General features: G+C 40.7%; 1 protein-coding gene across 2 annotated transcripts; it reads left to right on the plus strand.

The window, feature by feature from the left end:
* The first annotated feature begins 415 nt into the window (after positions 1-415).
* On the plus strand, positions 416-23,379 carry LOC112990505 (cell surface glycoprotein CD200 receptor 1-A-like). Of its 2 annotated transcripts, none has more exons than XM_026112294.2 (6): positions 416-684; positions 15,029-15,337; positions 16,104-16,352; positions 17,176-17,269; positions 17,975-18,092; positions 19,342-23,379. In XM_026112294.2, the coding sequence occupies exons 1-6, from the start codon at positions 597-599 to the stop codon at positions 19,462-19,464; spliced, it is 981 nt and encodes a 326-aa protein (XP_025968079.1). In that variant the 5' UTR covers positions 416-596; the 3' UTR covers positions 19,465-23,379. The 2 variants fall into 2 exon arrangements, with proteins under 2 accessions (XP_025968079.1, XP_025968080.1); XM_026112295.2 differs by having other exon boundaries at positions 17,975-18,026.
* The last annotated feature ends 2,326 nt before the right edge of the window (positions 23,380-25,705 follow it).

The following is a 25,705-nucleotide window of genomic DNA, read 5'->3' on the forward strand; positions in this document are numbered from 1 at the left end:
CCCAGGGTCTGGAAAGCCTTCCTGTTCAAGATGAGAACAGAGTTGCCAGTAGCTAAGCATCTACTGAGGGGGAAAAAATCATTAAAAATGTCACTTATAGAGAAGATTTAAAATTGCTTATTCTTTTCAGGGGGACAGAAGGAGGAATTTTCTCTGAGGTTGTGACGAAACTGGATAAAGAATGTTTTTCTCTAGCTCCCTAAGATTAAGATTTTCTTTTTGATATTAAATCCAGCCTTGATTAATCTCCTTCACTTTTACCCCGTCTGAGCTCTGTTGCAGGGTTTATCTTCACTCATCAGCCCTGTGAGAAGAGCCAATGAACAGAAGGCAGAGTTTTTCAGTCTGTTTCCTCAGCATTCGCCTAGGCTCTCAGCACAGGAAGCCTAGTGCTGCAAAAAGTCAGAAGGAGGAACCTCTCCAGCTTTGAGGAGCTCATCAGTCAGGACTGCACACAGCTAGAGTGGAGGAGCGGGAGAAGCGGAGAGAAAACGCTGATGCTGGCTGGTGAGGATGTACTGGCAGACAAGAAAAACTCCCCATGACTACAGCTAGGTTTGCAGTGGAATGGATGGAGTGACGAAGCTGCTTGAGCCATGAAAGCAGGAGCTGACATGAAGATTGCTGGGAAGATTGCGTGTGTCTCTCTTCTGCTCATCATTACCAAGCTCAAGGGAACAGTGGGTGAGTCTGACCGTTCTCTGGGACTGATCAGCCGTCAGGGTGGAAAAGAGGGAAACGTGCACTGATATTGTCTTCCCAGAAGGGCTATGCATCATGCTGTGCTTTTCTTTAGTTACTGAAGATTATGGAGCATAATTAAAATATGCATCTATTATAGCCACTCCTGCTCTTCCTTTCTCAATGGTCACAAAGCTGCCAATCATTATCTCCATGACTTCCATGTAGGCAGTTACTTATTGACCTTTAACTAGGAATGTACCATTTGTCACAGATAAAGTATTTTTTACTCAGACCTCTAAATCCGTATCATCTGAGAAACTGATCCATTTAACTCGTTAAAAATATTCACTGGAAAGTGTCTTTGAACTTGAAGTTTTTGGTCGGGTGGTCTGTTCTAGGTTTCTACTGAAAGAGAGGTGGCAGATACTATGATACAGGGCAGGGATCTCTTACATTCTTCTGAGGACTGGTGGGAGATCACTGGTGTGTTGACAGTAGGGAACAGTTACTGGAATTTGATTCTGAGGCTGATAGGAATGATTACCATTGAGAATAGGCATGGCTTTTGCACCAAAGACAGTGGCATCCCTAACCCTTTCTAATCTATCATTCAGTACAGCTGACTTAGTTTTAATATATTCTAGCTATGGCAGTTAATGTCCCCTAGCTACTATTCATTTGCATTTGCAGAGCTTGTGTTCTGCCAGACCCCACACTCCAGCCTAGGGACTCTGTAATATAGTTAGGGATTTGAGCAGCAGTTCCAGAAACCTAAACGATCAGCATTAAATATGGAGGGAGAAGGCAGATAGGTCCGTATGATCCATCTTTAACTAGGGACATCTCCAAATAATATGTAATGTGTATGCGTCCATTCCCATTATGGATGGATTGAATTAAGCTGCCTGGACATGAGTCACTTGGCTCCACTTGGTCGGAGAAGTAGGAATGGTTCCTTATTAAGCAAAACAGATGTAGCCCTTGTTGACAATGAGGGAACACTGGCTTATTTTGGATGATAAAGTCAGGGATCCAAAATGGGTACTTCAGTGCCATCCATTGGAAAAGTCTGAAACTTCACAAACACCAATAAACTCTGTGTTGGTAACCTTGTAATAGGCACACTGCCCCCATTCTGCAAGTAAAGAAACCATCTCAGCAGAACACTGAGGAACATGCTCAAGGTCACACATCTAGATTCAGAGACAGTCTACACTTTTACGTACAGCTACCCAAAAAGTCAAGGAAATGGGATAGACTATGGGGATATCCTATTGGCAATATTTCTTTTAAAAATGGAATTTTTGGGGGAAAAAAAATCCAGTACCAGAAAGTTTTCTTTTTCAGCCAAAAAGTAATTGGACTTTAACTTCTCAGTGTCTTGATGAATCAATGATATTCCCCTTCAAAGCAGACAATTTTCACCACAGAAAAGTTGTTTATCTAAAACCTATTTCATGTTTGACACCCCTCCCCAAAAGAAAAAAAAAAAAGCAGCTCAAATTTCGTGGGAAATCTTTAGCTAACACTGCTCCTAAACATGTTTCCTTCCAATATTAGGGTGACTGTTCTGAGCAAGGTGTAGTGACAAGGTTTTCTCCTCACAGGCTAACTGTCTCAAGCTGATCCAGTGTGTGTACTCTACACAGAGAATTTTAGTGTTTTAAGAAGCTTAGAAGGAACTATGCCCCTTCTGAAGACCTGAGCAAGCTGCTGTGAATGTAATGAGGCCATGCAAAAATTGTCCTGAATAACCAGGATTCATCTGCATTTTCCTTAATATTTCTGCTATTATTTGTGTGGTTTGGTCAGTTTTAACAACAGTAGAAGGGATAGCACAGAAGCAAGGTCAAGATCATTTCATGATTGTCACGTCTAGATCTGCCCCAAGTACAGCTGGATGATATGCCATTGAAGCTGCTGGTGGATTACCTGTACTAACAATCCTACTACCACAACCCTCATAGCTGCAGCAGTAGGAAAGACTTGGAATTAAAATACTATAGGTAAAACTTTAAAGACTTTCCTAGTTTAACTAAGCAGATAGGACACCTCAGGTGGTTTTGTGCATGCTCTGAAGGAAAGGGGATAAGGGAGCGCAAGATCTTCCATGAGACGTTCATACCACAAATCTTTTTTTGTGGGAGTAACATTCACAATATTGGACTGTATGAGTCCTCTATCTTGAGTACTATCCTCTAACAACAGACAAGACCAAGGGCTTCAGGAGAAGCTGCAGGAAATTCATTTTTGTTAATAATGAAATATGATTCTCTGTGGGTAGCTGAGTTTTACTGATGGCAACAAACTGAAATCAATGGCATTGCATCTGCACTGCAAGTGGAGTGAATGAGGTGAATTCAAGTGAAGGAAACTTACAGACCAAACTGACTGAGAGTACAAGTTCATCCACATACATGATTTTCTTCTATGCTACTGCTTTTGGTTAACTTCTTTCCTTAATACAGTTTTAAATTCTCCTTCACTAGTGAACTAATGTTTTATTGTCTTCTTACTTCCTCTGGCTTACTGTGTTGCAGTGCTCCTGTCTCTTTGCCTTCTATTCTAATTATTTACTCTGGAATATTGCTCCTGATATAAAATTCATAGGCTAAAAAGCTATTCTGATAAACTTACATTTGTCTCCATTTCATATTACTCTACTGCTCCTCTGAATCTATGGGCTGAAATCATTGTGGCTTCTTTTACATGAAAAACACATAAATCCAAACAACTTGTTTTTCATATGCAAATACTCAGAATTCTGTGCTATGCTAATAAATTAAGCAAAGTTTTTCTAAGAAAACATCTAAATCGCCCTAATACAATCTTCAAAGCATGTCTTGTGACATTTACATTAACATTTCACTTTGTTCTGGCCCAAACACGTCTGATGGTGTCTAGTTTCAAAACCTCAGAAACAGGGAAGTTGCTAGATTTTGTATTTGGAGGTACAATCATTCATAAGAATAAAGTGCAGGGAATCTTCCTATGTTGCTATACCCTTGCATTCAGTAAGAAAATGCTAGAAAAAAGTACTACACTAAAGTTAATCACTAAACAAGGTATGGCTGAAATTTTAACCACATAAAAGCGAGGTCATAAGTGTATTTTCACAGCAGTCCCAGATCTGCTCACTTCACAGTATGAATTAAAGGAGGGTATACAACACACCATTTGCAGTCAATATTCTATTTTTTGTTTAGAATACCAGAAAAATGCCACTTAAGCATAAATACACAGTACAACATTTGTTTATTCTTCTTTCCATATGGAAGAGAAGAAAAAGTGGAGTTCAGCATGCAAAACAAAATGTGAAACACTCTGTTTCTCTAGTGAGAAGTGCCCAGAAGGCCCTGGCAATTTGTTACATGGGGTGTTACAGTGCTATTCTGAAAGAAATACTGCCCAGTCTTCTTTGGCATCCAGTGTCAATCCCTTTTCCCCTCATCCATCTCAGCTCACATTCTGCAACGATGAAGATCTACTCACTGTGCACATAAAAGTTGCTATACCAAGTTTAAAATTTACAGGAAGAGTGGTATAAAATGCCACAGCTTGTTAAGTTCAGTCATGGTATACTATCAGTTCAGGATTTGGTCAAAGGTGTTCTGCAAGACTAGATAATTCTAACACATAGCTTAAACAGTGACCAATTCCTGCATTGAAGAAGTGTACCCATCTTCTTTCTACCAAGCCATGTTTGCATTGAGAAATGAAACACATTGAGAAATGAAACACAACCTCAGAAAGGACCCCTACATTACTGAATCAAATCACCTTCTTTTGGAGATGTTGTATCGTGAAATACTTTTCAAAAATAATTTGAGTACCAGTGTGAAAGCACATTAACCTACTGAAAGGCTGTTTTGAATCCTGATTGTGGCAAATTTCTCTATTCTAATTTCCAGCTTCAATTTGTTGTACTTCCTATTTTCATATTACTACATTTTGAACTGCTGGATTTCAGCTCACATCTATCATTCCACTCATCGAGGTCACCTGGTTCTTTTTGTGCATCATTTCCATTCTTTATATTAACAATGCTTTATACTTTCTGCCATGAACAAATTTCCTCACACACTCCTAATACTATGCCAGTGCCGTTCGTAAAACCATTGAACAGAATTAGTATAAAAATTGTCTGCTGATAAACATTATTAGCAAATTCCCTCCAACCTGACAACTGCTTTTAACACTGCCTGTGGCTTTCTCTCCTTGATCCAATTCTTTATCCACCTTACTTCCCTCCAGTTGTCTCCCTCCAGCTTGACATTCCAGTTAGACCAGCTCTCCAGAGTGACATTTATGATTTTCCAGAGGACACTGTATCAAAACTTCAGCTCCAACCAATTGAGATTTAGCATCTATCCTTTGCCTAGAAAATCAGCTGTCTGGAATAACTGCTTGAAAGGATGCTTGTGAAAGCTAAAGAGAATGAGAGGATCATGAGAAAAATAAGAACTAGGAACTGATAACTGCAAAAGTATATTCAATCTTGAAAGGGAAGAAGACTAAAAACATGGGTTCATTATTAAATTCCATCAGTGTCCTCAGCTTACTACAATATATAAACTCACTCCCTGATTTCTAAAGCTTGTAGTCTAAAAAAATTCCAGCCATGCTGCAGACACTTCATACTGGAAGAGCAGGGTTTACACAGAAAATGTGTAATTTTCTGAGTGTGTTTTAAGGTTGCCCTTTGAGCTTGAGTGAGAGGCCAGGAAAGAGATTCACACTGTGCAAGCGACATAGTAATGGTGGCAGAAGAGAAACAGGTTAAAAGGAGAACAAAACAAAAAGTTGGGTTTGAGATAGAAGGGAGTTTTTGAAGAAAGAGAAAAAGACTAAATAGACTGAAATGAGAATAGAAGTTTTCAAAGAATAAGGAGAAATATGGATCATAGAGTGTGAGTGGGTAGCTAACAATAAGGCATAAGCCTGTGCTGGTCTCACAGTGTCCAAAGCTACCCTTTTAAAGATATGGTCACACTGAAGAAGCCGTGACTGCAGCTCCAAGAGACAGAATCACATGAGCTAAAGCCAGCTATTTCAGATATTTCTATCAAGGAGTTTAGAGCAGTCTAACTAACGAGTGCTTACTGGGCCGGCAGAGTAGGTTTTCAGCCCACACTTTGTTCTGTGCTGTTGTGGCTATGTTTTCAGACTACCCAAGCTATCACATTTAAAACTCAGTCAGTGCTGTAGCAATCCCTACTGTAGTACAAAGCACGTCTATTTGTTTATCTTTCACTTTATTCCAGACCAGTCTTGCCAAGTGTCAAAGGCACTCTGTGGCAGAAGGGGAAAACAGATGCAGAGCTTAACCTGTTGTATCTGGCCTCTTCCAAGCATCCGGTACTGCCTTTTTGATTATAACTTACTATGAGTCATATAATATATTCATTACCAGATACAGTTAGTCATTTGCTTGTGGTATATCACTGTTTCAATTCATTACTCCTCTAAGCTTAATATGTCATAATCTGCTACATGTGGGGGAGATGCACCAAAAAGTTGGGATAGATTGTTACTGCAAGAAATAAAGACTCACTAGGATTATATCCAAGAAAGTAAAGCAGTTTCTTGAGTGCAAAAAACCTCTGTAAAACTCAACTTCTAAAGAAATGGTCATGGAACTTTAGTCATCTGGAGGCAAGAAAAAATTTCACTATGGGTTAAAACCTGCTGTAAAGAATACCAAAGACTGGAAATCTTTCCTATTTGAAAGGAATCAAAAGGACTTTTAAGCTCTTTAGCTGTCTCTGATTGTGCATTGATCTCCTGAAAGTTTTAGTGGTTTCACAATTAAATTTTCCTATTTTTAAAATATTTCTCTCTCCTTTTACTGTGTAAAAGACTGAGAAACAGGAGAAATGACTAAGTAACTGACATTGCGAAGTGCAACTAGTTACCCCCCAAAGCTGTCAAACATACAACATAAACAAAGTGAAAAAAGAGCAAAGTATTTCCCCCCAATCTTTTTCGATTACAGTAATCTTCGCATGACAACGGTAGCCAACACATTTTTGAAACACACATATGAACTTCTCAATTAACTACATTTTTTCCTGAGATAGAATATGCTCATTTTCAACTATAAAAATGGAATCCATCATGCACTGGGATATATACTCAATGTACAGCTGAGGGGAGACACTGAGAGATTACACAATATTGTTCGGACTTTAATCAGAGTTACTTCAGCTGAAGCTGAACTGAAACCTTCCAACTGTATCCACCCATAATATCTGTCAAATGAGTCTCCAAAGTGAAACCTGCTCATTCTGGATCTGTGTCAGTCACCAAGATAGGATAGTCCAGCTCTGAGCTGCACAGAACTCCCTGAACCTGACTTGCCCATTTTCTACATCAATGTGTCAGTGTGCTTTCCTGGGATCCTGGGCCCTGCTCCTTCTGACTAACAGAAAAAAATGACTGTTATCTTCCAGAATCCACTCATTTGTGAAGAATAAGACTGAAAACGAGATGCTATTTACAATAAATGCATAGATGTATGATCCTTCATCTCATCTCTCTTGTGTGGAATGGAATAGTTAACAGTGCTGACATTTCATTATTGTCCTTCAGTTATCACTGCGCTGAGATGAACTAGACAGCTCACACCTCTTCAATTTCCTTGTTCTCCACAGACCCACAGAGAGCGAGGCCTTTGCTGCACTGGTTGTTGCCTTTTTCAGCGGCAACAAGCTGCTCAGCTCAGCTATAAGATGGGATTTCACCTTTAGAGAAGTAGCAGTGCAGTGTATTGGCTTGTTTTGGAGCCTTCATTCAAATAGGTAAATGCTGACATGCACAGCATATGTGCCCTGATGCTTTAGGTCATAAACTAATCACCTATTGCAGCAACTGACTTTTAGCTATTTTACAGTACAAAAGCACCATTCCAGATAACAAAGGTGCAGTGACAGGTCTGAATTAAAATGCCTGCAGCACTGAACTTTTCCTCCCTTTAACAGACAGTGGAATGGTGTTGTTTATTTAGATTGCCTGGGCAGCAGACACATGCCCTTTATGTTCAGGGAAATCCCTGGAGGGGAGGGGAGATGGTGTCTTCCCTGAGAGCTGCTGAGCACCTACTCCAAGAGTGGAGGCTGGGGCAGGCAGCAGAAGGATGACAAAGAAAGCTGACTGGGAGACCCCTGCAAAGGGTTTGGTTAGAGCAGAACTGCAAGTCATAAAAGTGATGGAAAAAGGGGCCCAGAAGAGATCACGTGGAGTCTGTGCAGCCTGAGAAGTCACTGAAAGCTGGTGGACTAGAAAAGAGGATTGGAGGAATGAACCTATTTTGCAGGGACAGAGAGGGCAAGGGAGATCTGTTCACAGGCCATTTTCTTTAATAAGTCTAGCCACCAGTTCTGAGTTCCCTAAAGAGCTATCACTTCATAACATATTGATTTATGTTCTAATAAAATGTTCTTTTAGAGACTAGGAGACTTTTGATATGCTTACTAGAAAGAAAAGGTGTGGTATGTCCAACTTCAGCACTTGACCAATATGGGGTCCTATCAGCATCTCCAAATTAAAGGAAATGTTATGGCTGACAAGGAGGGACAGGCTAGGGATGAGGTTAATTTCCATTTAGAGAACTGCCTTTCTGCTGATGGATCTCATAGCTGTTTGCAGGCTCATTCCTGAGCATATACATTTTGGACTGTCTTTAAATAAAGCTAACTCTGAGGTAAAAAATGGCTAGTCTTGGCATCTCATTAGACTATATTTTAACTTGAAATAGAAAGAAAGGAAATCCTCTTTCCATGTGAAACTGTTAAGAAAAGGGCTAATACTATTCTTTATGAGATCCTTTTCAGAAGGAGCTCATGTTACCCATGCCCAGTCCTATTTTGCTTGTGAGCCACAAGATTTTAGCTCATGCAGTTCAAACTGAACTTGGTGCTACGCTCTGTGGTTAAAGGAAGCAGAGCTCATATTTTGCATATGCTTTCTTGGGAGGATGGCAAGTATGTTGGAATATTTCTGCACCACGTGATCACGTGAATGAGCATCTACAGAAAGGAAAGCCCAATAACTATCTACATGGCTGACAAGGAGGGCTAATGAGTAATGACCTGGAATACTATAAGCCTGGCTGCACTGCTTTTGAGGCTCAGTCTACTAGCTCTCCACAGCACTCTGCTGTAATAACATGCTTCCATGCTACCTTAAACCAGAAGAGGATGAAAATAGGTGCAAGTTATTTCTTGCTCCTTTTCCATTTTCTCACTCTCTCTGTCTTCAACACAACAACGGACAGTCAGAGTTTTAGACTGTTCTTGGGAAAACGTTAACAGGGTCATAATATAAGATAAAAGCTTCTACTAATAATATATTTCTGTTCTACAGAGATAAAAATGTACCCCCTGTTCTGCTTTTAAGAGGAGGTCTTCAAAGTCATTCAGAAATATGATTTAACCAAACATTTCAGTATCTCCGACACATGCATTCTTCTTCTGTAAAAGAGATCTAAAGGTCACATTTCTAGCAGCATACCTGAAAAAAGAAGCAAAGACAAGAAGAAAGTACCCAATCACATTTACATTAATGCCACTTGCCAGCACTCTAGCAACAAAATGAGACACTAAAGTGAGAGCAGTTTATGTTTGTTGTACTTACAGGGCCTCTCTGTAATGGCAGGAGGGTGTACATAAGGATAGGATCAACAAGAATCAGGCCCAGAATACTTTTTACTGTTTATCTACTATCTGTGAAAAAAAATCCGGTCTTGCTAAAAGTCTTATACTTAATAACAAGATCCAGGGGAATCCAGAATCCTTCTACAAATTTACAGTAAACCTAAAATTGTACTTAGACATGATTCAGCAGATTTTAAGTTGACTGATGTGGCTTACCATTTTCAAGTGAATAGTACCTGACTCATTCAGGAGAGAAGATGGAAGAAAGGTGTAACAGAAAGCACCACTTTCACTCCTCCTTTCTTTCCTTTCTTGAAGCATGCAAGCCATTATTTTGGCGAATTTGTACATTGCAATAGGCTGCTTAAGAGACGCAGAATTGAAAGACAAGTAAAACGGTGCTGCCAATATATGTAAATGACAGTGTATACTGTAAATGTGCACAACATTGTCATTTCTGTGCAATATTTGCAAACATTATCCAAAAAACCCAGCCCCAACACACAGTCTGTTTGACTGCTTAGGTTTACTTAGTCATGTTTAGATGAGGTCAGCCATATTGATGACATGACTCGGCGCTCCGAGGCACTTGGCAGCGTTGATCTGAGAGAGGAAGCACTTTGTTCTCCCGTTTTCAGAGACATTCATAGAACTCATATCCAGAAGCCGTCACAAGATGAAAGGCTTCTTTCTGTTCCCCTTCTGGTAAATTCATCTGAATTTAAAATATACACCTCATATTTTCTTGAAATACCATTTAGCAGAAAATACTTATTTAAAAACATTTCCAGTGTATTAATGTATCACAGAATACTGCTGGCAATTGAATTAAGAAAACGAAGATTTGTGTGGCCAGTGGGTATTTCGTGTATCAGAAAATGGTGTTAATAGATAGCACTTTTCATCCTCAGTGCTGCTTGGAAACATTAATCAATGAATCCTGGCAATGCTGAGCAGCAGGAAGGTGGTTTGTGGATGGTTTTAGTGAAATACTACTCCCATCTATTTTTCTTCTTCTCCCCAGAACAAAACTTGTGACAGTTACACTCTGATTTCCAAGTTATACAGCTGGAGTAATTAATACATTATAGCATCACACTGTGTGCTATAGTGTAGGACAATATTGCAGATACATCTTCTATCGATATGCAGGAGCTAGGACTACATGTGGAAAAATCTTCACTTAAAGGATACTTGATCCTCAAAATGAAAAGGCAAAAACCTCCAAGGGAATCTGTAATTAGTAAAAATGCAGTGAACTGTGTTCATTTTGCAAGTTATAAATCATTTCCCAGTAACATAGTTAAAAAGAAGGAAAACTGGTAGTGCTGGAATGGTTTATTCACTTTCATTCCACAAGATAATGAGATTTCAGACAACACCATTAAGATAAAACCAATTGTAGTATTCCTGAACAGACTACTAGTAATGATTTGATTAATAACTTGAAGTTGGTGCTCATTAAGACTTTTCCTTAAACACTATTTCAAATGTTCAGGAACTGAACTTCACGTTGTGCCCATGGAGGTCATAGAATTCCAGTTGTAGGTAGCAGGATAAAGAAACACAGCAAGGTCAGGTCTGGTAGCTCTGAGGAAGATTTTGAGAAAAGCTCGATTAATTGTTCAAAAGTTATGCCTCCTAATCCTTCGCCTGTTCCAACTGAACTGTCAGTGTCTTCTTTAATTTCTCTGCTTGAAGAGTCTGGGGGTTTTTAAGCATTTTTGGAACAATCTGTGAAAAAAATCATTTGTCAACAACAAATCAAATTGGTTAACTTTCGTTTTCCTTTCAGATTAATACATGGTTTGAAAGTAGTACTCTTATTTTCTCCTCACACACAGCTGTCTCAGACTGCCACTAAAACCATTACCTTGTCCAATCAAAGAGCAACTCAAGGTTCCACTAGAGACACAGAGCACTCAGAGATCAGTCAGTTATAGTCCCAAAATCTAATGGTCATTCATTAAAACAAGAAAAGAGTAAGGTGGTAAAATGGAGGCTGGCTTGGACTACAGTTGTGGGTATTAATTCTGTTAATTCATTAATTATGCCCCTAAAAGATTCTGAAAAAGAAAGGTTATTTATCTGTTACAGGTCTTCTTCAGAACTGGTTGTTTATACATATAGATACATTGTGGTTTTTTGGGGGTGTTTGTTTTTTGCTTCAGCAATACCCAAAGGGCACGTCTCACTCGCCATTCACACTGCTTTACAACGTGTGCCTCAGGCCCTTGTTTTTTCTCAACTTCAAAACTGCCTCACAGAGGAAGGAGGGTGGACTGTGCATGTAAGTGTAGGCAACACTAATGCACATGTAAGCAACTCATGTTAATGAAGAACACTTACAAGTAAATTTTCTTTCATCTCTGAGTGCTTGCCCACATGTACATTTACTGTGAGTGACACCAAGCAGATCACATCCTTAAAGAAAAGCTCCCAATGTGAGTAGTTGAATCAAAACAAAAGAACCTACTCTCCCAAAGGTGGCATCATGTTGAGAGGCTTCACAGCAGTGAAGGTCAAGGAAACAGTCAAAGGACTTGTGTGAAAGCACTGTAGATCTCAGGAATGTAGAGGTCCCATAGCACATGCCCGGATGGTCACTTCATAACAAGTTCTCACACAGCCAGCTATCCAGTTAGAATGTCTTAGGGTTAGTTGACCCCATGGATGTATCAGTTGAAGATAGATGAGGGGTCCTGAGCCTGATCAATGTAAAGAGAACAAGTATGACTGATATTCAGCATGTGCAAAATGGTTCAGCCCTGAAAGCTTGTGGGAAAAGAAAATCCAGGTAGATTTGTTCCCTGACTCAGAAGAAATTCAGAGACCCTTAAACAAAAATTTGAAGGCAGCTCTGAGGGTGTAACTTGTCATGAAAAAATACAGCACACAGAGGGGCCATAATACTGGACTGGCTCTCACCCCTCCACTGGCCAATGTGATAACTTCCAGAAAGGACATGAGGACTAGGCCCAGGCTTTTCCAAGCAGATATCTAGGTTCTTAGGATCCATAGTTCCCAGATCATGAGAAGATAAAGAAAGTGAGCATTGTGCCTGACTGCATGCAAGAGTCACCCTTTAAACCCCAGAGGAAGAGTCAGTGTTATAGGAGGAAAAATAAAAAATAAAGAGAACATGCTTCCAAGCAAAAGCAAGACAGAATTCAAGAACAAGACATTCTCACTATTAGAGAGTCAACACAGTTGACATATCAACTGAATAAAGTTTCTCTACAATCAGCCTAATAAAGAAGAGAAATACGGATATGGGCATATTTTATACCTTCATAGCTGCATGCATGGCATACAGATGGGTAGGATTTACATACATGTCCTGTGGGGACCACTGCAGTAAAAAAGCCCTCCAAGTCACAGTGTGAATGGATATGTGCATAAAGATTCAGAAAAATGAAAGACACACTGCCCCATAAGGCAAATACCTTTCCTCCTGCCCAAAGCTCCATCATTCTTCTCTGTGCTGTGGCCATGCCTGAGAGATATAGATATGGCCTTTGCCCACAGTCCTGGATTTTGTACAAAAGCAGAACTAAAACTTGTTCAGTTCCTTGGAAGTGACAGTTCCAGAGAAAAGTCATTATGAGGTGGTCAAATGCAAAAGTTAGATTTCAACTATTTCAACCCATAGTCAGTAACAGCCCTGGAGAGTTCAGACACAGTTCTAGAAGGAGTGGGGAAAGGGGTCACTGGTGAGAGATGCATATAAATTCATCCATCTAATGAACCACCCCACATGCACTGCTAGTTTCAGTGTGCAGTAAATACTTGTTCCACACAGACTGTCTGTGGCAATACAGAATCATGCCAGTTTGTCTGTTTCTCAAGTTGTGCCCTCCCATTCCTGGCAAATTTTGCCCTCTGACAGGGAAAAACAAGCCTTTTTTATTTTTTTAATGGCCCAAGGGGTAAAATTTGCTAGAAACAAGAATACTGAGTATGTGGAGGTCTCTCTCTTCTCCTAATCACAAGGTGTCCTCCTACACCACCTACAGCTGGAAAGGATGACATGGTGCAGAACAAGGGTACTAGGCAGATCACTAGAAGATATATAAAAGCAGGCAGAGTTTACCCCAAAGAATTAGTGTTGCTTTTCTTCTCCAGTGGAGATAAGTCCTTTTATGAGCTCTCAATCAGCAGAACCCTCATTTCTGTGCTTAATTTTAGGGATATGAAGAGTCCTAACAAAGTTGAATATTTTTTTGTCAATAAAGACAAACACTGCTGTGAACTCATAGCTGGATCTTGGCCATCGTGAAGATCCTGAATACTGGTCTTCACATACAGATATGTGCCATATGTTGAGAGGAGGGATGCAGCTTCAAAGAGCAAGCTACAGGACCTCATTCGCACCTAAGTTCGGACAATCAGTTTGCTTTTCAAGAAGACACCTGCACTGCCTTCTGGGATTAACTCACCTCCTCTGAGTCAGGAGAGACCAAGTAGATATAACCCCTCCCTCCACCTGAAAGCATCATTACTACTCTGCATCTTCCCTGAGGATTTGTCTACCCTGGCACTTTTCAGGTCATCTTGTAATGCTGCATTATCCATGGAGCAACTCCTTGTAAGATGGCATTAAGAGATCTATTATAGAATAACTACTGACTCCCATGCACTCTGCTCTGGGCAAAGCAGAAAAAATGTGCCTCTCCTAGTGAAGCTGATGATCACAGAAATGCTACTGTTGGTGCTGATGCAAAAGTAAGAAAAATCCTGGATTTGATGCAACCTAGATTCTGTACAACTTATTGGGGACTGAGAATAAGTTTGCTTTGACTGCCATAATGCATTCAATATATCCACAAAACTCATTATAGGGACTCAGCCGTATTAGAATAGCCCCTTGGATCAGTGTTGAATTTTCATGATGGCTCCAGGATGGAGCAGATGATGTGCCAGTAGGCACGAGAATTTTAAGGTAATCCCAAAGCAGTCAAAAGTCAAACATCTAGAAGCCTAATAAGAGAAGGAAAAGATAATATATTCAGCTAAGAAAGAGAGTAGGTACGCTTACTCTACTTCCCTTGACGAGAGAAGTTACCTTAAGAAAATGGAAAATCTCCTCTGGTACTGGAAGATGAGGTTAGTTTGCATCCCTGATATTTCATCAGAAGAGCGGAAACAGAAGACCTTCTGAAGAATGATTGCCACCAGAGAATATGACCCCAGTGAAGGAGCAGAGACAAAGTAGGTTTCAAATCTGGAAACAGGGCAAGTGTACATTCAGAGTATGACAGAGATCACAGCTGTGTAGGGCTTATGAAAAGCACGAAACTACTGCCTGCATAGTGCCAACAAATATTTTAGCAGTAAGAAACCCACTGGAGGATTTGCTGATAGAAACATATTATTTAGCTGCTGGCCTGCTTAAGCCAAAGTGCAGGAGCAGAGTACTTCCCCATTACCTGTCTGCTCCACTAAGATGAGCTCCAGTGGGGCATTTACTGTTAGTTTCAAGAGGGTGGTCTGTGATAGCCCACTGGCCTTATAATCCACAGCTCTAACACCAGATTACAGACAGCTTTTGAGTTGGCAGAGACAGGGCCTCACTCGAGAGCGTAACGGTGCAGACACTTCCCTGTGAAGCACAGAACACAGCTCCAAGGCTATGAGTAACATCCGCAGGCACCTTTTCACACGTCTTTCTCTTTCTGTGTCTCCTCCAGGGAACAACAAGAAGTCAGCAGCAGTGGGTGACAGCTTTGCACTGATATGCTCTAATAAATCAGATGTAATTATGGTAACCTGGAAAATAAGCCCCAAGACTGGAGGCCACTGCACCTTGGGATACAGGGCTGATCTGAACCAGACAAACAGAACAAACTGCACTGAGAACATGAGCTGGAAATCGAGACCAGATCGCGACCCTACCCTTCAGATACAGCCAGTGGGAAGGGCCAGTGAGGGAAATTACATCTGCGAGATGGCCACCAGGGAGGGGAATTTCCACCAGACCTACCACCTGACTGTGCTAGGTAAGGGACTCCTTCCTCATTTTACAGTTCTCCAGAGAATCACGTCCAAGCCTGGACAGAGAAAGCTCCTCTCTCTCCCCAAGCACAGGAGGAAGCGGGCAGTAAGAGGAGCATTGCTGCTGGGACAAACTGTAATGCATTTCATTTCTAGTCCCTCTGTTTCTCCCCTCCCCTTATTTGCCCAAACTCTTTTCCCTTCTGCTGACCCCTTTTCCACTGTACAGTTAGAAAAGACAGGTAGGAAGAAACTTCCAAGGTACTGAGGAAAGAGTCTGCATGCCCATCTGGTTATCCTGTGAAGTCAGTTAGGAAGATGCTACTGCTTTAAAATATCCAACATGCGTCAGAGTAACGGCTCCAGCTACTGTGACCTTCTCTCAAACACAGGATGGTATTGCCCAGATAGTAAGAACGGCCCCATTTCCTCCTATGCTGGCATTCAAATCCATTTTAAACCATGCGTACTTAGGACAAAAGTCTAATTGAGCCACCTATTTTGCATCATTCCCTACACCAGTGTCCAGGGATACCTTCTCTAATGGTACATGGCTGTGGCAACACCGCTGAATCTGGGACAGTTGCCCGAGATGAAAAAAGATGCACGATCTTTGTGCCTGTGACTTTGGCACATGTCGCTGTGATAAAAGGGCACCTCCCACCTTATTCTCCTCTTTTCACTGTGTTCATTTGGGGTGAGGAATAAGAACATCCGATCACAACTGCAGCAAACTAACTCCACGTGTCTCCCCTTCCCGATGCTTCGCAGTCCCCCCTGAGCTGACCGTGTACTGTGACAGCCGTGGGAACCCTGTGTGCAAGGCAGTGGCAGGGAAGCCGGCTGCTCAGATCTGGTGGGTCCCAGCGAGCAGCTCCAGGCCTGAGGAGGAAGACCATGGTGACGAGACAGTGACCATTCTCAGCACGTTCACGGGAAATGGCACCGATGTGAATAGTGCAACCTGCTTTGTGTCCCACCCAGCTATGAGCTACAACCAGTCCATAGCCTGCCCCTCAAGTAAGCTTTCCTCTATGCATTCTGCATTCAAAATCCCAGTAGCCCTCTGTTCGGACTCTTGTTCCTTCTAAGGGGGGAAATCTATAAAAGCTATAGAAACCTTCAGTGAAGTCCTATATAGATAAGAATACCATCCCCAACTGTCTTTGCCAAGAATCATCACCAGCTTGTTAGTGTTCCAGACACTATTTCCAAATGGCTTCTTCCCCAAGAAATATCTCTGTAGGTAAGTCTGGAAGTATTCTTTTGGCAATGGGAAAGCTGTTGGAAGCTGAGTGACAGCAGTCATGCTCTTACTGTTAAACTAAACTGTTAAACAGTGGGAAGCCAAACATCAACAAAATTTGTTGAGATGCAAAGGCAAGGTCTCCCCCTCAGACTGTGGGAAGAGAGAGAAGGAGAAACAACTCTTGTCTGACCAGCAGAAACAATAAATCACTTCAGCCTGAGTTGTGAATGTATGATAACTGTGTGACATTTGGTTTCTGTTTTTTGCCTTTTTTTTTCTTTTTGCTTTGGACCACTACACGAGTTGCAATACTGAGATATGCTGAGTCCTTGAGGGGAGCTAGAATATGGCCCAAAGGATAATAGATACGACTGTCCACTGTAGGATTTTGGAGCTCTGCTTTTGTCTCTGACACAGACTCCATTTGTGTTTCTCAGACAAGTTTCATTATTTTCCTCCCTGCCAAAGGGGATTATATTTATTTTACAGGCAGGCTGAAAAATGTATGTGCTAAAGCAGCTTTGATCTCATACAGACAGAGTAAAGAAACTGATCAGTGGAAAGACATAACTGAGACTAACTCTTTCTGTTTAGAGGACTTTACTCCATATATCTCCATCATTCCTGGTTTCCTGAGCATTGTCATCTTCATCGCTCTCATTTACTATTTTAAGCTCCATGGTGGCAGGTATGTATGATAGAGTGCTAAGGAAAGCTTGCCGAGAGCTGCAAGACATCTTAAAGTACTGATTGTTATCATATCATGTGTCTTGAAATCATCTGATTCGGTCACTCTGTGCTGCTATGAGTAACTGAATTAACTAGATCAAATATTTCTACTTTCCACTGCAGTCACCGTGTATTGCACCTATTATCACTGAATAATGCACCTGACTGAGAAAAATGTAGATGCGCAAGGGTTGGCAGGGGGTCTTCACTGCATTGCCTCCAACACTGAAGGGAAGCTCTTCATTCTGGCAGGAAACTAGCAGAGTAAAGCTGTTCTTCAGATACTGCGTTCCCTCCAGCCCCTATTCCAAAACTGTTTTTGTTCCCATCCTCCTGCTTCAGAGGAGAAGAATTAGTTCAATACCGTTTCACTGAGGGAAAATTTTATATACTTCCAGAGGACTTTGATTTTAGTCTTCTGCTTCCACTTTGTGCTTAAGCTCCCAGGAACATCTGAAGGGACATCTCAACAAAGTCAGGGTGTCAGAATTTCAGGATCAAAAGTTAAGGAGAGAAAGACACAAGAATACTTTTTAGCTTTATTCTTGATGACAAAAAAGAGAAATAGTTCATGACCTTGTGGTCAGAGAAGGTCAAAAGCCCCTCTAGCCCAATCTAGTATTGAGGAAAGAATTTGTTATAACGTTTGTTTTCTTTTTCACAGACTGTGCCACAAAAGCAAACCTCCTGAGACTGCTCCCACACATTCCTTACCGGTAAGGAGAGTGATACAGCTTAGACCATCACCAAATCAGGGATCTTCTAGTAGCCCTGAAAACATGGTCAGTAAAGGCAAACCATTAGATTTTTACTCTCTGCTTTCTGCAGTTGCTACTGTGTCTTATACGTTTGTCCTTAGCAATATCTCAGGAGAAAACAGAGCCTATCATCACCATAATTTAGAATTGGAGCAAACATTAGAAGCATACTCCAAGAGGAAAGACTCAGCAACTGCCATCATTCATCTTTGTAAGGAGCAAGTCCCACCACATCTCCCTGGTCGTGTCTGATACACTGACCACAACTGCCATACAAGCGATCCTGGGGGAGCGTGGCAATATCATGGGTAGGGGAATATTAAGAAAACTATAAGTAAATGAAAGGATCACACAAAAAGTAAACAAATACTTAAACCACATACATCTATTATGTCCAGAATGATAATGTCTAAGCTTTTAAAGGCCACTTTCTCTCTTTCATGATCAATCCACAATCAAAGAGTCAACCATACTCAAGTAAAAACATTTTATAAAACAATGTCAGGGATGCCAAGGTGCAAGTTAGGGGACATTCTTGAATTCCCTATGTTTTTACAGGCGTCTTGTGTGGCTAGCAATTCATTCATCAGCTCTGTGTCTCTGTTCTCTGCTACCAGCTATAAATAATGCCAATTGCTTGCAAGCAAGTTGTGAGACAATTACCTTGTGAGACATCTGTACTGTCAATATCTCTGTATCTACAGTAGACACCAGGCTGAAATTCTGTCACCAGGTTAAAAAGGTGCTTCAGTTTCAATTTTTGAAATAGCTTAGTCAATTCTAGCTATTCTTTTCCCTCCTCTTCTGCTATCCTCCCTCCCAATTGTTGCTGACATGCAGTTGCGCTAACGTAAAATGATTGGTTCTTGCTGGCACATCTCAAAACTTTCATTAGTATGACTGTAGATTGAGATTGTAGTCTGATGGAGGAATCAATCGTGGTCAGAACCCTAGCATGTTATTTGATCTTTCTAGAGAATGAGATCCTAATCCAAAATTTTGCAGGCCAAAATAAGTGAGGGAGAAGGGGAGGAGGGAGAAGAGGAAAAGGAAGCAGGTGAATTAATACCTCAGTTTTACTCATCAAGTCTTTGGCAAAAACAGAAAGCTCTTTAGCAGAAAAAGCAATACAAGATTTTTCTTGAGTGCAAGAGGAATAAACATAGGAGCATTATTTCCCAGTTACATTGTTCAGTTCAGATGAAAGGTTTGCAGAGTCTTGCCGAACTAAAATACTCATTGCACTCACAGTTTTTTGGTTTTGTTTTGCTAGGATGACATCACGGAGGTGGAACCTTATACTACTTATGTGCAGAAAGAAAATGTAATTTACAACTCAGTGTCTGATCTGACAGTGGAGCAGAATCTTCCACGAGGACTATTACCAGTCACATGAGTGATTCAACAACACTGGAAAGGAGGAGAGACATTTTATAAAAGACTGGCCATAGGAAGAAACTTCTCAGAGGATTTCTTCAGATTTTAGGGCAAGACAGACCACCAGATCTCTTCAAATATCTGTGCTTGTTGATGAGTCTGTATAGTTCTTTTTTTTTTTCCTGTTTTTGCACCTCTTAAAGTGGTGCTGGGAAAATTTGACTGACCTCATGCCATGGTTTTTGCTGGAAAAGCTCCTGTGACCAGTCTTCCCTTTGGCATTTTTACCTCAGGAATCCTAGTTTTGTCAGTCACTTCTAGGCATTACTTTGATACACTTGACACTATATTGCACGTATTTGGGAGATGGGAGGAGTGTTAAGTCTGAGCTAAAATGAAACACCCTCCAACCAACACCAACTTTGTTCTAATTTATAAGTTACTAACATAATAGCTCTGAATATTAATCATCACAGAATAGCTCAACTGGCAGAAGTTATCAATAGGAAAGACCTTTAACAGCCTGATTTTGAAAATGGAAATAAGTGATGAATTTACAAGGTCATCCACTAGAAAAGAGACTTCACTGGCATGTTGAATTAACCTCTTAGGTTCATATTCAGTATTTCCACTAAAAGTCTTCATTCCATATTTCACATTATTTTTATGATTACTTTTCCTTGGGATTCTCCAAGGAGGGGTATTACTTTCTGTTTTGGAGTACTGGCATTAGTATATTGTACAAGAATTATATTAATCAAATCCAGTAAGCTCTTTCTAACAGAAACTAACACCAAATATGTCACAAAAAGAAAAAAGTTCATATATATCCTCTATAACTGTGCAATAATGTACAAAAGGGATAAAATGCATGCTAATTCTAGTCATATTTATTGTAACTACTGCAGCTGAAGATATTTTCATTCATATGTCTAGATCTTTTCTTCACTCGTAATATAGTCTTGTAAATATACTTTCAAGTTCACTTTGTTGTATGCAAAATACCTTATATATCTCAATGTGTCACCTGTTAAGGCGACTTCTTCTCACCTTCCCAAAATGTCTTTTGGGAGTAAGTCAAATGAATGAAATTGTCCGCAATATACTAAAGGCTCTTAAACTTTTGGGTTGATTACTTACTAGCTGATGCGTGAACTGACTCTCCAGTAAGAGTAGAGATGCATTTGTAAATCTCTGTTTACTACCTTTTGCTTCAGTATTTTAAAAGATTGACAGAGTACTTGATCTGATGGTAGGATCACAACAACTGGATTTTTCCTTTAGACAGTAGAAATGTCTTTGCCACACATTCCTCCAGATCTCTTTTGAGATAGCCCCTGAAGGCCATGATCCAGTGCTTGGAAAACACACTTTTAAATTTATTACAGTTCTTAAACATATTACTCAACTAAACCAATACAAATAGTTAAGTATCTCATGCTACCGACTATGAAATAGCCACTTCTGACTAGGTGGTCTCTGCATGCAGGTATTACTCTTCTCTATTTCTTTATGTCATTGTGGAACAGAAAAGAACAAATCTGAAAACTGTATTTAAAGCACTGAATATCAGTCAGTGACAGACAGGAAGTTTTAAAGGAACCTCAGTCTTCCAGAGACTTACCAAGGGACAGAGCCAGCCAATTCAGTCACGACCTCTTGAAATTATCCACTTAAAAGAGCCATAATACAGTCCAATGATCTTTCCTCTCACTCTTAATCTCTTATTAGATTCTTTTCTGTGTAAATTGGAAGTCATTTATGTCGTTTAGTGTCCACAGAACGGAGATCATCATATGAGATGGCAGCTCTTGAAGGCAGATCCTTGCTGCTTTATATGTAATATAACAAATTTATAGAAGTATAGCACCTGCTGGCTGCAGTGTTTTACGGTCCATCACAAGCCTATTGTACTTGTATGATCATGTATGATCCAGACCTGGATAAGTTGCTAACTGGTTGCTTGTTTCCTTTGTCCTCTACTTTGTTCCACAGTTAGGCCTGCCATCAGGCACTCTGAGGCAAGGAATCATGCAGGCTGTTGATGGTGGCACATGTGTTTTTTGACCTGGAGCCAAAGCCGCCAAGTGGCTAGAATGGTGAGGCAGCCAGCACAGCAACAATACATGCCCTTTCATGTAGACAGGAAGGCTACTGTTTCTGTGCCTTAGTGATGTGCATAGCCAAGGATTTAGCCAGATCCTCTCCAGTAAGTTGCAGATCATTTGCCCATACTTTGTGACTGTGATAAATGTGTACCAGTTAAGTGTCTTGTGTACACACACATGCACAAATGCTCTTTGTTCCTAACAGCAGAAAAGGTCTGGAGCAGAGGCTCCCTCTCTGCACTCCTCTTTCTCCGTCCGGGTACTTGCTGCTACATCTCTCTGCAATGTGCTGCTACTGTGCAGCAGCTGTCCTCCATGCAAAAGTGCTGCATTCGCTGTTTCTTAGTGGTCAGGCAAGCCTGCTCACTAAACTCCCCAGCATGTTGCAGAGTCACAGGAAGAAAGGCAGCAGCTTCTCAACTGCTCCCATAAACAAATCTTTTGGTTTTGACCACATTTATCAATGCTATCTCTTGCTGCAACATTTACTCTTGCTTAATTTGTATCTCCCCCCCTTGCTGCTCTTTTTTATCTTTACACATACAGTTCAGTTTCTGGACAGTTTTCAGCTGCCATTCCTGCTCTAATCAGGCAGCTAATAATCATGATTATTTTATGACTACAGAGAGCCCCAGACACTTAGCTCACATGCACAGCAAGTCAGCAGATTCTGCAATGCTGCACATCCACAGAACAGCTGCTCACTGAGGTGCAGCAGGCCTCCTTCAGATTGAGGGCCTATGCTTTAAGATGGCACTGGCACTACTGCAAAATGGATGTCCTGCAAGTCCTGAGACTGAACACAGCTTCTGTGCATACACCATTTATTGGGCCTCTCCAACCAGGAATTATTTCATGGGAACAGAGTAAGCCCTTCACCACCCGTTACAGCAACATTAAACTTTGTTAAAATACAACTTTTAGCACAAGCTCCTTGTATCATCACTTACCTACTTCACAGAGCTTTCCTGCAAATAGAATTTATTAACAGTGCTGTTTCAGATATTACCCCCTTTCTGGACCCCAGCGGGTTTCAGGACTGACAAATATACTCTCCTGCCAGAATCACCCAGTCATATTTGTAGCTAACTACTCACGGTCTGCTTTGTAAACCTGCTGTCCCTGGTAGATTTCCTGGTTCTGTGTGTGACTTCCTTCCAATAATGAATTAAAATGACTTCAGCATCTTCTGTTTTCGTCATGCTGGCAACAGAAATTTAAATTTTGACATTAGAGCTGGGTGACTTTCACAGGAACATTGACATAGTCACCTCCCTCTACATACAGCAGTGACTTCATTACACAAATCTAGAGAATGAGTGTATTGTCGAGGGAATGTGAAAGAAATAACTTTCAGAAAATATTTATTGAAAACAAGTTAAAAAATTCTAAAACTTTTATAAGTAGAGTAAGAACTGACTCTAAGAGTCACATTTAACTGGTAGAGAAGTGAATGCAATGAATTTAGTCATAACCAGAAAGAAAGCTCCAAAATATATTTTCACAGAAACAAGCTATGCAGTCAGACCACGATCAATTCACAGAAAGTACCGTGCAAAGAATTTTCACTACCAAATATATTTAAGAAAGGCTTTCATGGCTTAACCTGTTCTCCCTTGCATTCACTACTGCCAGCTACCTTCGGCCACATGTTAAGTTTTAAAATAATTTCTCTTGTTTTAAAATAATTACTCTTGTGCTTTTTATGTCTCAGATGAGGCAGTTCTTTGTTAAGAAACCACATAAACACCCAGGAAGGTTCCTCACTATTTTTCATCAGTGTCTTTGTTAAACTTCTGTGGTGACACCTGTTTAATAAAAATGACATTGTGTAGGCTGTTGGTGTACTGAAATTACTGCTCATTCCACAGGCCGTATTATCTTGTCATTCCCTTAAGGTGCCCATCATCTGCCTCTGTCAGCATTGCCCCTTGACATGTACTTAAAACTGCAAGCATTACAAGGCAGATGGCCTCTTTAAGGTCTGAGTTGGCAAGCACTTTATATAAAGGGATCTTAATCTACAACTGGGACTTCAACACATTGTGAAAATACAAAGACATAGAGTCTGAAAACTGAGCAAGATGTGAAGTTTGTTCAGTAAATATTATGCCTTATATTATCCAATTTGCTCCAGCAGAGATCTTGCTTGCATAAAAGCTTCCTCACTGATTACTACACATAAATTTCTCCATACAAAAAGAAAATTCACACTTGCTTCTGTCCACCATGAATTCTGTTTGGAAGTTGGATCATTTCACAAATACTGGATACTGGTGCTAATGCTAAACAGCAATATTCCAGTCTGAGCTGTCAAACTCATACCACTGCACTTTGCTCTAATAGTTTTCCTCCTTGTGAGAATTTATTCGTATCACATCGTGTGCCAGCCATGCTTTTTACATATTTACTCTCTTAACTGCAGTCATTATTGTCTAGGTGTTAGTATTAGCTTTACTGATCAGTCAAGTGTAAAACATCAATATATTAACAAGCCCATTGTGAGGAGATGCATATAGGCAACTTTCTTGTGACAGTACAAATATCCTTGCTGCAGGGTAGCTTTTAAAGAAAGACAGCTGAACTCCCAGATCTAGGAGTCCGAGGCTGTGCCCATTTGAGGTATATGTAATTTCCTCATATTTACCAGCAGGTTTACTACAGCTTATCAAAATCAGTGAAGAGCGGGAGCTCTACGCCCTCTAGATTGAAGGCTCTTTTCTCTTATAACCTATGTTTGCCTAACTGAAACCACTGGCATTGCACTGTTGCTGCAACAGAGCTTGACCCTCTAGGATGAGTTAGAGTGGAGTATTGCTATTATTTTTAAGGGGGATCTAAAACTGAAGCTCATCTGTAAAAATGATTGTAGCAGAGTGTCTAGCAAGATAAGTTCTTTTGATGCCCTGCTTTAGCTTCAGTTATCTTGATCTTCAGCCTCCCGCAGAAGTTCAGTAAGGCTGACACTGGTACGTCACTGTGGTAAATTGTGGGAGAGACAGGGAAGAGGGAGTTCACAGCCTTGCTATACAAAGTTATAAATTTGTTTCTTCTTGATCAAAGATTCTTGGGTTTTTCCCTTCACCTCAAAGGCTCTCAGGTGTTTTTCTTTTGGTAATTTCAGTTGATATATCCCGAGAATAAGAAACATTCTAGCTATATCCAGATGAAAATGGTTATTTGGGAATATAAGTTAAGACCTATTATGACCGCTAGATGACGGTTTCACCTCACACAAAGAAAAACTTTGCCATATGGGAAGCATTAGTTCTCCACATACTTTCCCGTTGGATTTGGTATTATAACAACTCTTTTTTAATGTGTGCGCCTTCATTTCTGCAGGGATTTCTCAAAAAAACCACATTTCCCTGTGCATGACACTGTTCAGCAATAGTGGCATATAAAGCAATACTAAGGGAAATCAACAAAAATAATATAAGCACCAATAAAACCATGATAAGCACCAAAGACTTCATTCAGAGATGGCTGGAGATATCTTCATGGTGTACATAGAAACTGTGCAATGGTAAGTAGGTTCTAAGGGGATGGAGAGGAGAATGGGGAAAAAACGTGGGAGCTCTGGGGCAGCAGAGTAAAAGGCAGCTTGGGGAGAAGATGAGGGAGAAATTAATAAGAATTCAAAGGACAGCAGGTAGGGGCAGGTAGGAGTTCCTCTCCTTCTCTGACTGACACTCCACTTTCTCAACTGGAAAGTTCCTTCCTCTCCTCTTTAGTTAGGAATCCAAATTAGCCTACTGTACAGGGTTCGCAGAGCAGCTAATTGCTTCCTGCAAAACCCCCTGTTCCCAAACCTTCTGGGCTGCTGTTGCAAAAAAGGGAAGTAGGTCGGTGTGGGATCCCAGCAGAGAGACAGCAAGGAGGAGGGTGATCTGGGCTAGCTAGTCCTGTTGCTTGTAGGGCCAAGAGCACAGATCTGCAGTAGAAACTTCAGGAGAGGTCCTGCCTTCAGTAAAAGCCATCCCCTCACTTTCACAGCCCCCTGGCCTCAGCAGGGATAGCAGCAGAGCAGAATGCCATGCACATGTGAAGCAAAGATTATCTGCTCTAGTGGTTACTCTACTCAGAAAATTGGTCCTTATCTTTCCTGGCACAGACAAAATAAACGGGTCTGTGTTGCTTGTATCTGAGATC

This window comes from Dromaius novaehollandiae, chromosome 1 (assembly GCF_036370855.1).
Source record: "Dromaius novaehollandiae isolate bDroNov1 chromosome 1, bDroNov1.hap1, whole genome shotgun sequence".
Taxonomy (NCBI): Eukaryota; Metazoa; Chordata; class Aves; order Casuariiformes; family Dromaiidae; genus Dromaius; species Dromaius novaehollandiae.

What these genes read in the sequence shown, in the direction of transcription:
- LOC112990505 (XM_026112294.2), top strand. Translation starts at nt 597, where the DNA reads ATGAAAGCAGGAGCTGACATGAAGATTGCTGGGAAGATTGCGTGTGTC. An exon ending in GTCCATAGCCTGCCCCTCAA is followed by an intron (nt 16,353 to 17,175) that starts GTAAGCTTTCCT and finishes CTTTCTGTTTAG; the next exon opens with AGGACTTTACTCCATATATC. An exon ending in TTTAAGCTCCATGGTGGCAG is followed by an intron (nt 17,270 to 17,974) that starts GTATGTATGATA and finishes TCTTTTTCACAG; the next exon opens with ACTGTGCCACAAAAGCAAAC.